We start from the raw sequence: 15,900 nt of genomic DNA on the forward strand, positions 1-15,900 counted from the left end.
ATAAGGATGAGACGTACATCAGTAATCTATCTACACAAGTGAGCTTTTGGATTTTTCTAGCCATTGATGCATGCTAGGTTTATAATGTGAAATGGTTAGAGTCGTAACTCACTCAGTCATTGCATGTTTGTATAGACGATTGATTGTACTTATTTACGCAATCAAATTCATTTTTGTACAAGTGTAATCAGTAGTGCAATCAGTAGCTCGAATACAAATAAAATGTTTCTGTAATTTATTTAGTCTAACCAATACAGTTGTTATTTCTGGGTGGAGAACTTACATAGAAAAAGTTCACTATCATGTGAGGTCTGATTTAGGATGTTGTTGTGCGTAGTTGTTTTTCATGTAAGTACATTGTTAGATCAGGATATCAATGTGATAGTGAACATATTTCATGTAAGTAGCGAGAGAAGCAAAAGAGAATCTCTTTAACCTCTGGTGGAGTGACTAGTCTACACGAAATCTCACGTGCAACACAATGTAGCTTTTCGTTTTCTTGGCCAAAGCTCCTTTAAAAAGAAACCAGATCGAGTTTCTTATTTAGAGATGATAAAAGGGTGTGTTTGTTTGGTCTTTTGGGTGTAGTGCTTTGGCATAGCTAACTTCAACCCTAATAAAAATTTCTTTGATTTGGGTTCTGTTTTAGAGGAAAGAAAAAACCTCCTCACCCTTCTAACTTCCTTTTCCCTTTTGAACCACACAAAAGCCCCTCGTACACTTTCACTCACTACCATAAACAGATTCTGCAGTAGTTAAAAAGTTATTAGAGTGATCAAATCATGGCATTAGAAGCTGTGATTTCCCCACAAGAGTACCTATTTGGCTTTGGTTGCAAAGACTACTACTCTTTTAATGGAGGTGGTTCTTGGGGCAGTGACTTCAGCTTACAAGACCGACAAGGCATCATTGAAAATTGGGACTACTGCTCATCATTTCCTTCACTTTTGCAAAATGTGAAAGATTGGGATCCTAACTCCTCACCTGAGGCTTGCACAGTTGATCAATCTTGCCCACCAGGACACCTCTCTGCCATGGAAACACCACCGCCCCCGCCACCACCTGCAACAACGAATCGCCGCAAACGGCATCGCACCAAGAGTAGCAAGAACAAGGAGGAAATTGAGAACCAGAGGATGACGCACATTGTTGTGGAGCGCAACAGGCGCAAGCAAATGAATGAGTACCTTGCTGTCCTCAGATCATTGATGCCACAATCTTATGCTCAAAGGGTTAGTTTAATTAAATTTGAATCACAAAAGTAAAATTCATTATTGGGTTCCTAGCCAGATATAGCTGCAGATGTTTTTATTTTTATTTCCTTATACGAATGTGATATTACGGGAGGGAGATACATGAACACAGAACCTCAAATGCTAGAGTAAATGCGCTTAACCAATTCAGTTAGAAGTTTTTTGCATCTACATTTTCTTTAGATTGAAATGTTTTTTGGGATTAACCCTTATCATTGAAAAAATTTCATAATAAAGCCATATGTTTTGGGATTGCACCAAATTAATCTTGTTATGAATATTTGGTACAGGGTGACCAAGCATCAATTATTGGGGGTGCCATAAACTTTGTGAAGGAGCTAGAGCAGCTTTTGCAGTCGATGGACAGCAACAAGAGGAGTAAGCAACAAGCTTTGGCCGAGTTCTTCACCTTCCCACAATTCTCAACTCGAGCAACACACTGTAACCAATCAGCTGGTCTCCAAGCGAACGAGTTGAATACGACTCAGTATAACAACAACCAGTGGGCAGCAGCAGCAGCAGACATAGAAGTGACCATGGTGGACAGCCATGCCAACCTGAAGATACTTTCCAAGAAAAGGCCTAGACAGCTGTTGAACATCGTGGCTGGGTTTCAAAGCCTTAGGCTCAGTGTTCTTCACCTTAATGTCACCACAGCTGATGAAATGGTCCTCTACTCAGTTAGCGTTAAGGTAATTAGTTTTACAGTTTTGCAGCCACGTCTTTTCAAATGATTGCATTACCTTTTCATAATTAATATTGTCCTATCAAGAAAGCATATCCATTTGGCCGAAAAATGATAATTATTGTCACTTTAAAAATTTTGTCGTGCATCTCTCGTAAGTATAATTTTTTTTTTTTTTTAATATAGGTTGTTTTGAATGTATAATTAAATATTTGGAGTGCTAGTAACTATTTTAAAAATTAACCATATCAACAATTGTAGGAGTTTTTATTTTTTTATTTTTTATTTTTTATTGAAAAACAATGAAAGGAGTACAGTAAACAAGGAAGTGACGGGAACACTAAGCTTTTAATAACGTTGGATTTTAATCTCAGGCTATTTAAAGGACAAAAGAAGATTACTTTACCAACTAATCAGTTCACACCGTCTTATTATATTATTTTCCACACCACATTTTTGTCATTTGGTTTTGCACTGCGTTTGCAGCAAGTGGGATGTGATGATGGGAATGCTATAAGTTCATAAACTAAAGGGTAATGTTAGGGAGACTAAATTTAGAAGATAAAGTTTTGAAAACTAAAGGACATGGAAGTTGATGATTAGTTTATTACTTAAACATTGATAAACGTGCTTATTCCTATTGATGACATATTATTTAGTTTGCAAATTTAATCTTCTTAAAATTACCCTGCACTAAAATGTTTGTCTACAAATTAATAAGAACAAGTTACATTTTTGTCATTTGGTTTTGCACTGTGTAAGTGTGTATGCATCGATCAAGTGGGTCCGATGTGAATCCTTCGAGTTCATGCACTAAAAAAAAATTGTCCAAATAAGAACAAATTATCATTTTGTTTCTTTACTAAATTCACTATATATGTCTTTATAATTTTAGAAAACAAATTAATTTTTGTTGTGAATTGGGGCAGATTGAAGAAGGGTGCCTCCTCAATACAGTGGATGAAATAGCAGCAGCTGTTAATCAAATGCTGCGCAGCATTAATCAAGAAGTCGACTTTAATTAGCTGAAAGTTTAATCCTTTTGTTTGGGTGGATTAATTTTTCTTCCGTCTCTTTTGCATTATATTGTATGGTGTATGTTTGCTTATTGAGAAAAAATTAAACTAATCTAATTGTCTACAGTGAGGCACAATGATTGAAATAATCACTGCAACAGCATCTTCCCAATACCTATAAAACCAACAAAATAGACAGAAAAGATGGATTTGGACCCATCCGGATCTAAATGGTGGGGATCTTAAGGATATCATATCTTAACTGTTTATAGTAAATTATGCGGATAGAAATCATTTTGAATTTTTTTATTTAAAATTAAACATAAATAGTATCTAATAAAAACTGACCGTACGATATACAATGAATGATTAGGATGTAAGGATTCTAGGAATACTCACAAGGAGGATCCTCATCCAGAAAAGATATATTAAGTACCATTTTTCTCTATCATTACTTAATTTATGATACAGTAGTGTCCCAGATGCAAATTATAATTCCATCGTCAAATAAATTACATACTTTGACATAAATCTGCTGGAATAACTTTGGGAGTCGAACATTTTGAATTATGGAATGACTGAATAATGCTACGTAGATTAATTTTTTAGCCTAAATTTATAAATCAAATGATATGTCATTAATAAGAAATAAATATGTTAATCAACACTTAAATAATAATTCAATCATCAATAATCACGTCATATAATTTATAAAATTTGGTCTAAATAGTTGGTCTCCCTATCATTACTTGTGATCAAAATGAGACAATTCCTACAATTGGAGGGTAGGGTCCCCATTGTACAGTCGAATATTTGTACTTAAATTATATACCCATCGATATAACCCTAGCTCTCTTTCTATTAATTGAGATTAACTTGCACATGCATTATGGATAAACTCGTTTTTACAACATGCACATGAGTATACATGTTGTGAGAAACAAAAATGTTGTGACAGGAAGATTATATATGATAAATCAATTAGTTCTTAATTTAGTCGTGTTGGAATTTTTTTTTCCAGTTAAGTTAGTTCAACGTAATGAGATTTGCATTTTGGTTTGCAGCATTTTATTGTTGTCGCGGGACAAGTTACAGAGGAAAGAAAAGGTTGGTGAATATGAAAATGTAATTAATCCCAAATGTGGAAGTTAACTTAATTTTGAGGCTTGTGTGAGAGTAATTAACAACCTTTTTTCTGAAAAGAAAAAAAAAAAAAAAAGAAGAAGAAGAAGAAGAAAGTAAATTGGCTAACCAGGATTGAAGACGATGGATTAGAAATCAGACGGCTGTTTCATCTATTGAAAATAGTATTCCTAATCGGTATGAGAGGTACCCTAAATTTTAATCAGGACGAGGTTAAGACCGTAACACTTTATATCCCCTATTTGTGTTCTTTATTGGTTAAATTTTATTAATTTTTTCCTAGTATCGTCGAGATTTGTCAAACAATTTAGCAAAAACAACATGCACACGAAACCCGAACACTTCTACGTGCACTTACTGCATCTCAGACCTATCTTATTTTGCTTTGTTTATAATTGATCTTATTACTATTAATACTGGAGTGCTTTTGATATTGCGCTTTGGTAGCTTTAGAATGTTGACTTGTGAGCAAGAAAGAAGGTTCATGAATGAAGAATTTAGGACAAAGCACTTTGGCGTGTTTAAGGGCTCACGACGAAATTCTCAATGTTAAAAAGCTATCGTTTCTAACAAGTTAATCATCTAAGTTCTGAGCGCAAGAGCGAAGAAGCTTCATTTACCATTAAAAAGGAATGAAGAAGTTTCGTGGAAGAAATTATTGCAATTCATATTAAAGTTGTTCTGCTTTTGACATGTTATACTGGGGCCAAGAAAAGACAGAAAGCTACTAGCTTTACAAATTTTTGCCTATAGAATACTGGGAGCTTTAGATTTTGACCCTTACAATTCATGATTCTTAGATAAAAACTCATCTATATTTGAACGTTCAATAAAAGCTCAAATTTAAAATCTACAGTCACATCGGAATACTATTGACCTACTAATACAAATTATTTACACCCATGCCACTTTCTCAAATCGCTAAATTTATTTCAAATTAAAAGTTGTAGAAAAAGTGAAATAAAATATATAAACGGTTGTATTGCATTAATTGTATCCATATCATACCAAAAACTTACCTTTTTGTGATATATATATTTTGCATTAATTGGGAAGTAAATTAATTTGTTCCAATTATTAAAAAAAAATTATACTAAATCCGTATTATATATTTTGAATCAACTAATACTTCTCTAACTTGTAGGTAAATTATTTTTCATGTATTGTTACATATATTAGGCACGTTTTATTGTTGTATAAATATAGGTATGACATAATATTTTTCAATATAATACATCAAATTATATTTCTTCTTGTTATGGGTAAATTAATCTCTATGTATTAGTGAAAAAAAGATATTATATTACACACGGGGTATAACTTTTTGTAGGTAAATTATTGAAAATTAATTTGTAGGTAGGTAAATTAATTTGTTCCAATTATATATACACACACACACACTACATAGATTATATATTTTGAATCAAATAACATTTTTGTATGCATGATAGGTAAATTATTTTTCATGTATTATTACATATATTAGCCTATTAGGGACGTTTTTTGGTAAAAATATATAAAGCAATATGTATATGATTGTTTGTAGGTAAAAGATAAAATCAAAAGCATGATCCAATTCCTAAGTTTATGCAATATTTTGTTGTTGGTATACAATATTTTGCATAATTGGAAATGAACATTTCAAATAGTAGGTAGGTAAATTAATATGGTCTAATTATATAAATACACACACACACACACACACACACACACACACATATACACACACATTTTGAATCAAATAACATTTTTGTACATGGTAGGTAAATTACTTTTTTTTAATGTATTATTACATATATTAGGTTTTTTTTTTTTGTAAAAATATATATATATGAACTCATAATGCCAGATACATAGAATTAAGCCAACAATTCTCATATTTGATATTAATATGCAATGAATTTTTTAACATTAATGTCTTATTTTTCTTTTTGCAAAATTATTAACTCTCTCCTTACAATCTACATAGAATTAATTGTGCACATCAAATATGCAATAGGGTTATTTTAGGCATCTAAAAAATGTAAAATGAGTAAAGTAATATGTAATTAATGAATTCACTTAGGTGGATCCTAGTCATTGGGTTTTTTTTTGGTAAAAAAATTATGTCGGGTTTTATATGGAAAATTTTGAATTTGAGGGGTTAAAGTCATATTTTCAGTAGAAGGGGGTAGAATATTTTAGCGGCATCTATAACTCACTTGAGAAAATAGTTATTAACTACATTGAAGAAAAACCAAAGAACATTGAAGAATTGATAAAGATGAATAGCTAGAGAAAAGTTTAGTTAAGAGCTGAGGTTTCTGTATTTCTGAAAAAGATGACTGACTGATTACATTTGTGAGTTGCAATTCCTGATATACTAAGCACAATAGAAGCTTACTTGTAATGAATTAACCAACGAACACTTAACATCTAATAAATATTTTAACAACTTTGGCTGACGTGGCAGTGATTATGACAACCAATGATCATGAGACATCTGTCCTCTTTTTATGAAACGGTAGTTGTATAATTGATAATCAAGAGAAGTTATATTTTTCAAGAAGCATATCGGGAATAATATCAAATTAAAGGAAAGGTGTTGAGTGCTTGCATGACGATATGGGTTCAAACTCCATCGGTGACTAATCTAACAAAATCTATCGTTTGACCAAAAAAAAAAAGAATTTCAAATCAAAAGGACTCATGCTAAAAAAAATAAAGCCAACTTAACTAATTTATGAGCGTTGAATTAGTAGTGTGGCGAATATAACACACACAAGACTCAATAAATGAGTCCACGTTTTATTTCATAAAAAAAAATAAAAAATAAAATGCAGCCACCACGCTCAGCGAAGAGAGGTTTCATGCAGGCTACCAATGGTTATAGTGTATAAGTAACGCGCACTTTAGACTCCTACATTGATTATATTATCAATCGTATTTCAATCCTTGACTTCTACATTGATTTGTATGCTCATTCCAGTTTCTGATAGTTCACAATTCTTCCAACCTCTTCATATTATTGTTAGTCTCGACTAGAAGTTGGCTCATTTAGTTGTTACTATTTCTTTTAATTATATTGTTGTTTGGGCCATAAATATTAAAAAAAAAAAAAAAAAACGCTTGTTGTGGGATCAAACAATTTTTATTACATAAAGTCATGCGACTCTGGTCCACCAATTTCGAAACCTAAGCTAGGATCCTATCTTAGGGATCGGACGACCAACTCTTTTCATCTCAAACCATTCGAGGGCTTGGATAGGATTCTTCCCGAAGTGTGTATGCGTGCAGACAACTAAGCCTGGAAATATTTCGCCTCCCTAAATGCCAAGGAACACGTCATCCAAATGCCACCACAAGACACAGCTGAAGGCCACCAATCAAGAATTATAGTCATCGTTAGAGCCAAATGACCGATCTATCTGTGCTTGAACTCAATGTTAAAGGTTGAGGTTGCTCCTTCTTCACTGCTCAATCTCTATGATTATATGAAGGGAGACTTTGAATGCAGTCCTTAGTTATAAATAATCTTTGATTGAAACCTTGTTGGTTTTTAATTTTTGATCAAGGTCCCTGAAATTAATGTGATAATTTATTTCTATGTACGTTACTATATTTTTTAAATTAAAAATTAGAAATTTTAGTTGTTTATATAAATGAGATTTTAAATAATAAAAAAACCATAATTTCTGGCATTAAAAATATTAAAATATAAATATACTATTTTGTGTGTGTGTGTGTGTGTGTGCATGGGTACATTCTTAAAAATCACAAAAAAAAAAAAAAAAAGAAGATATTAGGCTTAATAACGTTAGTAAATTTCTTCGATTAAACTTGACATGGATACATTTTAAAATCAAAGAAAAAAGAATGTACCCATATAAGTTTAAAAATGGATTAGAAAAAAATTGAATAGATTTTATATAAAAAATTGTACATGTTACATATAACAAATTGATATATTTAAGAATGAGTACATTTAGCAAAAATAAAAAGTACAAATAAAAAAAAATATGGGCACAAAAAGAAATTAATATATGGGTACAAATTAAAATTGAATAGAAAATTGGTACAAATTAAAAATGGGTACAAACTAAAACTAAAAATATATGATAAAAAATTTAGTCATAAATGTAAATATACTAATTGTAACATTTTAAACATTAAATGAATATATTTAGAAATAAAAAAAAAATTATTATTGAAATAATTAATGATGTTATTAATACCAAGGATCTTGATCAAAAATTGAAAATGAATAGGATTTTAATCAATGGAGTAGCAAAAGGAAGAATGAGAACCTAATTTCTCCTTATATGAACCTTAGTGATTCTTTAATCAACCCAACAACTCTTCAATACAAACCCAAATTGCTCTTTAGCAAAACCTCTAGCTCTTCAGTTACAATTTCAAAGCCTACCTTCGAAATAAATACTGCCTACGACCCTAGGATCTAAAACTTTTATAGCTTTACGACCCCATGTTATAATTTGGTTGACGTGCAATTTCAACTACCTTGATCACCTCTACGAGGCAATATTTCCTGTTTTGTCCAATCCGACCCTAGAGACCTCAGTGGACTCCTCCATATTTTACTTTTGTAAATATTTGTAATCTTGACTCTATCATGAAATGATTACATTTTGTTTCTCGTTTTAGTTTCTTTTTCTCTTTCATTTACATTTCACCCAAATTCACACCAAAATTGTAAGTCCTAGTTTGCTTGGGGCACAAAAAATAACTTAACTGAACCAACGTCCCATTTAGTGTACAATCTTTTTGTTAAGAAGTTAGTTTTACGCGCAACTCTCACACACTCACTGTTTGTTGGCAGCTTCCAACACTAGCACTTTCCAGAAGGAAATCTGTAGTTATAATCCTCACATTCCAAATGTAGGTATCAGTAGTTGTTTGGTGAGCATTATTGTACATCATTTTTCCTTTCCTTTTAGATTAGCTTGGACTGGAAATTGGCTTATGTTTTTACGTTTTGGTTGCAGAAGATCATTTTTATGTTCTACTTTTTGAAAATACCATGTACAAGAAAGTACCATGATTCGATGCTCTCCACTTTTCCTTTTGGTGTATGAAAAAATAAAATAAATAAGTGATTAATGGATGGACTTCGGTTAACTTGTTATGAATTTCTTATGAGCCACATGTAGCTTTACTTTTCTTGAGCATTATTCTGCAGACAGCAATTGGATTCTGCATTTGGTGCTCCAATCTCCTTTTTTGACAAGTCAGAATTTCAAATAAAATGTCACTTTCCATGTCAAGAAACAAGAAATCTGTATATTACAGCACAAACATCTCACACAATTAAACAAACTTTACAGGGGAACAACAGAAATTTTGCTCCACTTACGTCTCAAAGACCGTTTCATCAAAATAGGGCTTATATGTAGACATTGCCTAATGGGAGAATGACGCTTTCGAGCAAGGTCCGAATGCATTTTGTCAGCATTCTGCACTTTGATGACTAACTTTGTTGGAGCCAATGAGGAAATAATTGAGATGGACCTTCTTTCAAGAGCCCAATTTTCATTTGAATTTATTTCCTGCATTGGCATATTTTCACCGTCATCATCCACCCCAGCTCTGTTTTCGCAAACGCCTTGATATCCCACTTGATTATTTGCACCTATTTCACCTTCACTCTCAGAATTCTCCATCTGGGGTTCTCCATTTGTGTCTGTGGAAGTACTGATCTGAGTCTCTCTCATAATATTAGCGCGGCATATCGGGCAATTCGTGTGGGACCTCAACCAAGTGTCAATACAAGGAATGTGGAAAGCATGATTGCACTTTGGCAACAGCCTTAGGGTGTCATCTTCTCGAAACTCATTCAAACAAACCGAACACTCAGTCCCTTCGATCAAGCCCTCGTCTTTCCTGTACTTACAAACTGAAATTGAATTTATGATTGACTGTTGCAAACCAACGGAGGAGATGAACCAGATTGGATGGTCTACTTGATCTTCAAGTAACTCTTCATCCGTGCCGGTAGATTGAGAGGGTGAAGATCCATTACTTCTGTGACTGCACCAACTTGTGCAAGACTTCACCACAATAATATAGTACCCAATAAGAAGGAAAAAACTAGCTAGCAAAGAGACTAAGAGCACCACATAAGGTGAGATATGGTGATTTTGGTTGGTTTGATTGATAACTGAAGTTGGTGGTGGTGGTGGTGGTGGTGTGTAGAAATCAGCATAACGGTAACAGTCGTACGTGCAATCGGGGCAAAAGTCTGGACAATCAGTTTGGTTTGTGGAAATTGGTGCAGATGGGAAGAGCTTTCTGTGTTTGATCACTGCCATTAAAGAGGGTTAGTGTTGAGGAAATTCACGAAGCTTGAGAGAATTGAAAAAGAAGATGAGAGGTATACAAGGAGTGAGGTGGGGTGTCAGTTTCCTTGTGTGAATTAGAAGAAAAGAAATGAAATTAGACACATCTCTTTCAAGGTTAGTGGGAGGGGGTATGAGAGTAAATTGTATAAAACAGGTTTGCTGTCACATGGTGTTCCAATTCAAGAACATAATATCACAAATTGTATTATTGGACGGGACGTTATGTTAGATGTTTACCCATTACATGTAAGTTCTTCTCGATGCAAATTGCTGGGTTTGGAATTTTGAGGGGAGAGGGGGAGTCAGGAAAGTCCATGCCTCCATGACGTCATGGATTTACCAATTCTTTGGTTATAACTAGTTAATTTTTACTGCATTTTCATGTCCATCTTCTTTTCTACCTACCAAAAGAATGGTTGGTTGGTTCTATTTTTGTATTGATATTGATTTGTCTTTTTAATCATCTTCTCAGGCAAACTGGGGTGCCATTTAGTTGACCAAAAAAAGGGTTAGTCTAGTTTTTTTTTTTTTTGAAGGAATCGGTAGTGAATTTCATTCATCTTAAAGAGAAAACAGTACATTCAAGGTTGACACAGATGTGGGGCAATCCACATCTAATATGTCGGTAATAATACTAGGGGGATGCTCTACCCATTCAACGCATTGATTGATTAAGAGTTTGAGATGAGCAAATCTATGAGCCCCGACATTGGCTTGACGACAAACGTGGATGATAGGAGCTTCAGTGACCACCGGAGCCAGTGACTTGATGTCTTCGATTAATTGACCAAGAGAAGATCGATTAACCCAAGGTTGTCGCAAGCCTTCAACAATCTGAAGCGAATCTAATTCACAAAGGATATTAGAAAACCCTTTTTTTTACCCCCAGATCAAACCAATTTGAACATCCATTGCTTCTGACTGGAGGGGAGAAAATATCAGGGAAGCTTCCACATTTGGCAGCCAAGAAGCCTCTTGAATCATCCTTTATTTTCAAACCGTAGCCACCTGAACAATTGAACTGGTTCTAGGAGGCTCAATGTTGAGTTTGAGGCGACCCGAATGAGGGCATGACCACTTTGCCGAACCTTGCAAAAGGGGGTAGGGACCACTATTTTGTTGGCCAAGAGAAATGAGAGCCACCACTAAGTAGCTCAGAGCACTACCCAGAGGACCACATTTAGAACTCCAAAGCTTCGCTTTTCTAGTGCCCCAAAGTGCCCAGCAGAACATCATAAAGGAATCAAACATTTCAGATTTTAGCATACTCGTAATGTCCATGGCCAGAGGAAAAATGGGGGATAGGAGTCCCAGAGTGGCATCCAAGGTGGGACGATAACCAAGCACATTTAGCGAAAGGACATTCTTTCAGTAAGTGAAGGATTGTATCATTATGGTGGTTACACATCACGCACGGCAAATCAGTCGTGATATGGCGCTTGGCTAGGTTCACTTTGGTGGGGATGATGTCGTTACAAAGGTATCACATGCTTATTTTGGCCTTTAGGGGAACCTTTGCGTGCCATATCTTGGACCAAAAGGTTGATCTCCCGAGAGGGTTTGAGGATGAGGACCCCGTATTGCTTGGATAAAGCCACTCCCAAGCAAGGTGATAGGCGCTCCTTACTGAGAATCTCTCATTCTTTTCGATCTACCATGATAATAAATCTGCTGGACTTCAAATGCTCAGGGGGATGGACTGGATTACGTTGAGCAGAGAAGAAGCCAGAAATGAGGTCGAGATTCCACACTTTGGCTATAGGGTCAATCAACTCACTAACCATATGAAGAGGTGAATTGGCTGGCTTTGGAATGAAAATTTGTGATCAACCATACAAAGGAACCCAAGGATCTTTTCAAATTCTTATTGAGGATCTACTGTCTATTTGCCACCTTGAACCCCTAGATATTATATCCCTCGCTGTACAAATACTTTTCCAGGAGTATGAAGCATCGGGCGACATCGTGGCCTCGAGGAATGATCTGTTGGGGAAGTACTTTGCCTTGAGAACCCTCAAAACCAAAGAGGTATGATTCATGATGATTCTCCACCATTATTTTCGCTAGAAGGCTGAGGTTGAAAGCATACAAGTTCCGTAAGCCCAAGCCTCATTCGGATTTCGGGATGCAGAGTTTTTCCCATGAAATCCAGTGAGTTTGTTTCCTTCCTTCAATGTCATCCCACCAGAAGGAAGAAATCATCCTATATAAGGCATCACAGCACTACTTTGGAAGAAGATAACAGTTTATAGTGTAATGGGAATGGCTAGGGCAACAGACTTAATGAGAAGTTCTTTACCAGCAACACTAACAATCTTTCATTTCCAGCTTTGGAGTCTCTTCCACATCCGTTCTTTGATGTATGCAAATCATTGGCTTTTGTTTCTTCCCATATAAGTTGGCATACCCAGGTACTTTAAATGTCGGTCGACCATCTGAACGCCCAGCAAGGCAACCAGCTTGCCTCGGATGGGTCTTTTGATATTGTGGCTAAAACAGACCTCACTCTTCTGGAGGTTGACTTTTTTACCAGGGGTACTTTCGTAGAACAAGAAGATCTCAGTAATCTGGTGGCATTCCAATTCATTGCCACGACAAAATAGCAGACTATCATCTGCGAAAAGCAAATGGTTCACAGTAAGGTCTCCAGAACTGATTGTGATCCCCTGGATTTTACCTTCGGCCTCTCTTTGGGCGATAAGGCCCGATAACCCTTCCACACATAGAAAAAATAGGTAGGGAGAGATACGGTCCCTTTAACGGATCCCACGGGAGGGGTGGAAGTAGCCTATAAGATGCCCATTCACTACAAAGGAGTACGAGACCGAGCACACTAGTTCCATGACCAGGTTTGTCCATTTTAGGGAGAACCTCATACGAGATAAGATACACCGTAGATAGCCTCATTCAATTCTATTGTAAGCCTTGCTAATGTCCAGCTTTAGGGATAAGAACCCTTTTTTACCCCCGCGACGCATAATGAGCGAATGAGAAATCTTCGAAGCCAATAGGGAGTTTTCTGCTATCAATCTACCCAGGACGAACTCGTTCTGGGTATGAGAAATGATATGGTTAAGGATCCATTTTAGCTGATTCGCCATTACCTTTTGAGGCAATTTTAAAGACCACATTGCAGAGACTAATAATAGGCCTAAATTAGGACATATCCTTGGGGTATTTCACTTTGGGAATAAGGCAAATATGGGTGAAATTTATCTGCTTGAGAATTATGCCCGACTGGAAAAGACGTTGGATGACGATTGTCATATCCGGACCAACAATGGGCCAAGAAACGCTGATAAAAGAAAAGGGAGATTCCATCGAGCCTCGGTGCCGTGGAGGGGTGCATGCTGAAAATAGCCACCCGAACCTCGTTAGCCGACACTGGAAAGTAAAAACTGATATTAGGAGTCACCCGACGATTGGTGGTCTGGAGGACTTCTTCTCGATCCCCCAGTCGCCAAAAGGTCCTCGAAATAGCTCAGGACTGAGGTCTCAATACCTCTGTCATCAGATTGCCAGGAGCCGTTCCTGTCTAGTAGCCCTTTGATAAAGTTTTTTACCTTACGGTTTTTGGCCTATTGATAAAAAAAAACGGGTGTTCTTGTCCCCTTGCCGCAACCAAAGAGACCGAGACCTCTGGCACTGATAGGTCTCCTTTTGGCCTAGAAGAGCATCCAGATGCTCCATTAAATGCAACCTCTCTGCTAAGGATGCCTTCGATAAAGGTTAAGCGAGGATAAAGCCGAGCTTCGAGCGTATCTCATTTATCTTTTCCCTTCTACCTTGAAAGACCACCACTTGAGGATGGCAACTCTAGTAGCCTTGATTTTATGAACAACCTGGAACATAGGGACAAAAAATAGCTTGTCCTTGAAGATGCTGATCACCATAAAATTCTATATGTTTTCCTTGATGGTAAATTGGTAATGAAGCCAATGAACAAATATTTGTAGAAGCATATGACTTAAGACTTGGATTGATTTAATATGTGAAATAATGGTTTAGGGTTTTAGAATGAGTATTAGGAGTTTAGGGGTTGTTTGAGTTTAAGGTTTAGTAATGGTTTTTGTTTTAGGTTGGGGTGGAGTTTGTGGTTCAAGATTTAAATATTGAGTTTTGGGCTACATCAAAATTCGAGATTTAAATTATGAGTCATAATGATTAACTTGACACCCGAACTCACTCTCTTTATATATGTGATTAATTTGACTATAACAAAATAAAAATTGCAATGCAAGGTTTAAATTCACTTAGCGACAGACAGAAACTACAATGTAGTCTAACCTAGAGGTTGTGATGAATTCTAAGCTTGTATTCCACATAGCACGTCCTAAGTTCAATCCCTGACGCTAGTGAATTACACGATGGTGGCTTACCTTAACGAAACGACCAGCTAGTCATCTTTTTTCTTAAAAAAAATATTAAAAAAAGTAAGAAAATACCTGCTAGTTGTACATGTAATGGCACTAGTAATATTTGTTTGGTCTAGGTGCATTAGTGTATTTGAAAATTTTATTGACCAGTTATTTTGTTTCGATCCGATTAGTGACCACTTACTAATTCTACTCCCTATATTAAGAAGGGGGATCGGAGACATTTAACATAAAGTGATAAAGTACCTTATCTCTATGGGCGGTGTCACCTTGTTAAAACTATGGGCCACTTTATTGAAACTATGATTGATATAAATACTTAGCGAGTAGTACAATAGCATATTTTTTTTTATGCAAATTAGGTTGTCTATTACGTGGTTTATTCGAACTTCTCTTCTTTTTAAAGTGAAAATATCGATGTATTAAAAAAATAATTAGAAAAGAAAAATGCCAAGAAAACTTTTTTAAAGTATGACTCTTTAATAATTCTCCGTTATCTCATATTTTTAACACAATGTTTTATAACGTGATCACGTGAAAAATGATAAGGAGTGAGACTCTTCATAGATTTTCTGACACATACTTTTGACACAATTCTCGTATCAAAATTATAAAATAATGTGCTAAAAATATGATACGACAAATAATATATAAAAATATAATATCAGCTTGTTGCAAATATGGGCGGCGTCGTGAAGTCTCACGACTCACTGTGTAAATGTCACTTACAGCAAGACTTCCACGGTGTACACAGTCGAGTTGAGTAGCGTGTGATTTCTGGAACTGGGCCTAACTTAAATGGTAACACACACACACACACAATCCCTATTAAGTCTCTATCAAGTGAAGGGTAGGCCTACCTTCTGTGAATTGAAAATTGTAGCGAGTCTAGTGACATATGGCCAATGATTTGGAATTTTTTTGGTATAAATTTGGTATATAGAATTCAGAAATTAAGCAATTAATGTCAAATGCATGCATTGGAACGACGTCTAATATAGTGTTTAAGAGACGGAACTGAAGAGGGAAGAAACATAATTGCACGGCCCAATCGGCACGTTACTCTCAAAATTATGTTGCAGTGACTAG

At 35.4% G+C, this 15,900-nt stretch overlaps 2 protein-coding genes across 2 annotated transcripts; one reads left to right on the top strand and one right to left on the bottom strand.

Moving 5' to 3' along the window:
* LOC137718404 (transcription factor bHLH96) lies at window positions 1-3,066 on the top strand. The gene is made up of 3 exons (XM_068457946.2): window positions 1-1,232; window positions 1,544-1,945; window positions 2,868-3,066. Exons 1-3 carry the CDS (start codon window positions 783-785, stop codon window positions 2,961-2,963), a joined length of 948 nt encoding a protein of 315 aa, XP_068314047.2. The 5' UTR covers window positions 1-782; the 3' UTR covers window positions 2,964-3,066.
* A 6,265-nt stretch (window positions 3,067-9,331) lies between these two features.
* Window positions 9,332-10,413, bottom strand: LOC137716750 (RING-H2 finger protein ATL54). The gene has a single exon (XM_068456128.2). The coding sequence runs from the start codon at window positions 10,403-10,405 to the stop codon at window positions 9,416-9,418; it is 990 nt and encodes a 329-aa protein (XP_068312229.2). The 5' UTR covers window positions 10,406-10,413; the 3' UTR covers window positions 9,332-9,415.
* Window positions 10,414-15,900: the final 5,487 nt, after the last annotated feature.

The sequence above is a fragment of the Pyrus communis genome, chromosome 8 (genome assembly GCF_041283825.1).
Source record: "Pyrus communis isolate YQ-2024b chromosome 8, ASM4128382v1, whole genome shotgun sequence".
NCBI classification, from domain to species: Eukaryota; Viridiplantae; Streptophyta; class Magnoliopsida; order Rosales; family Rosaceae; genus Pyrus; species Pyrus communis.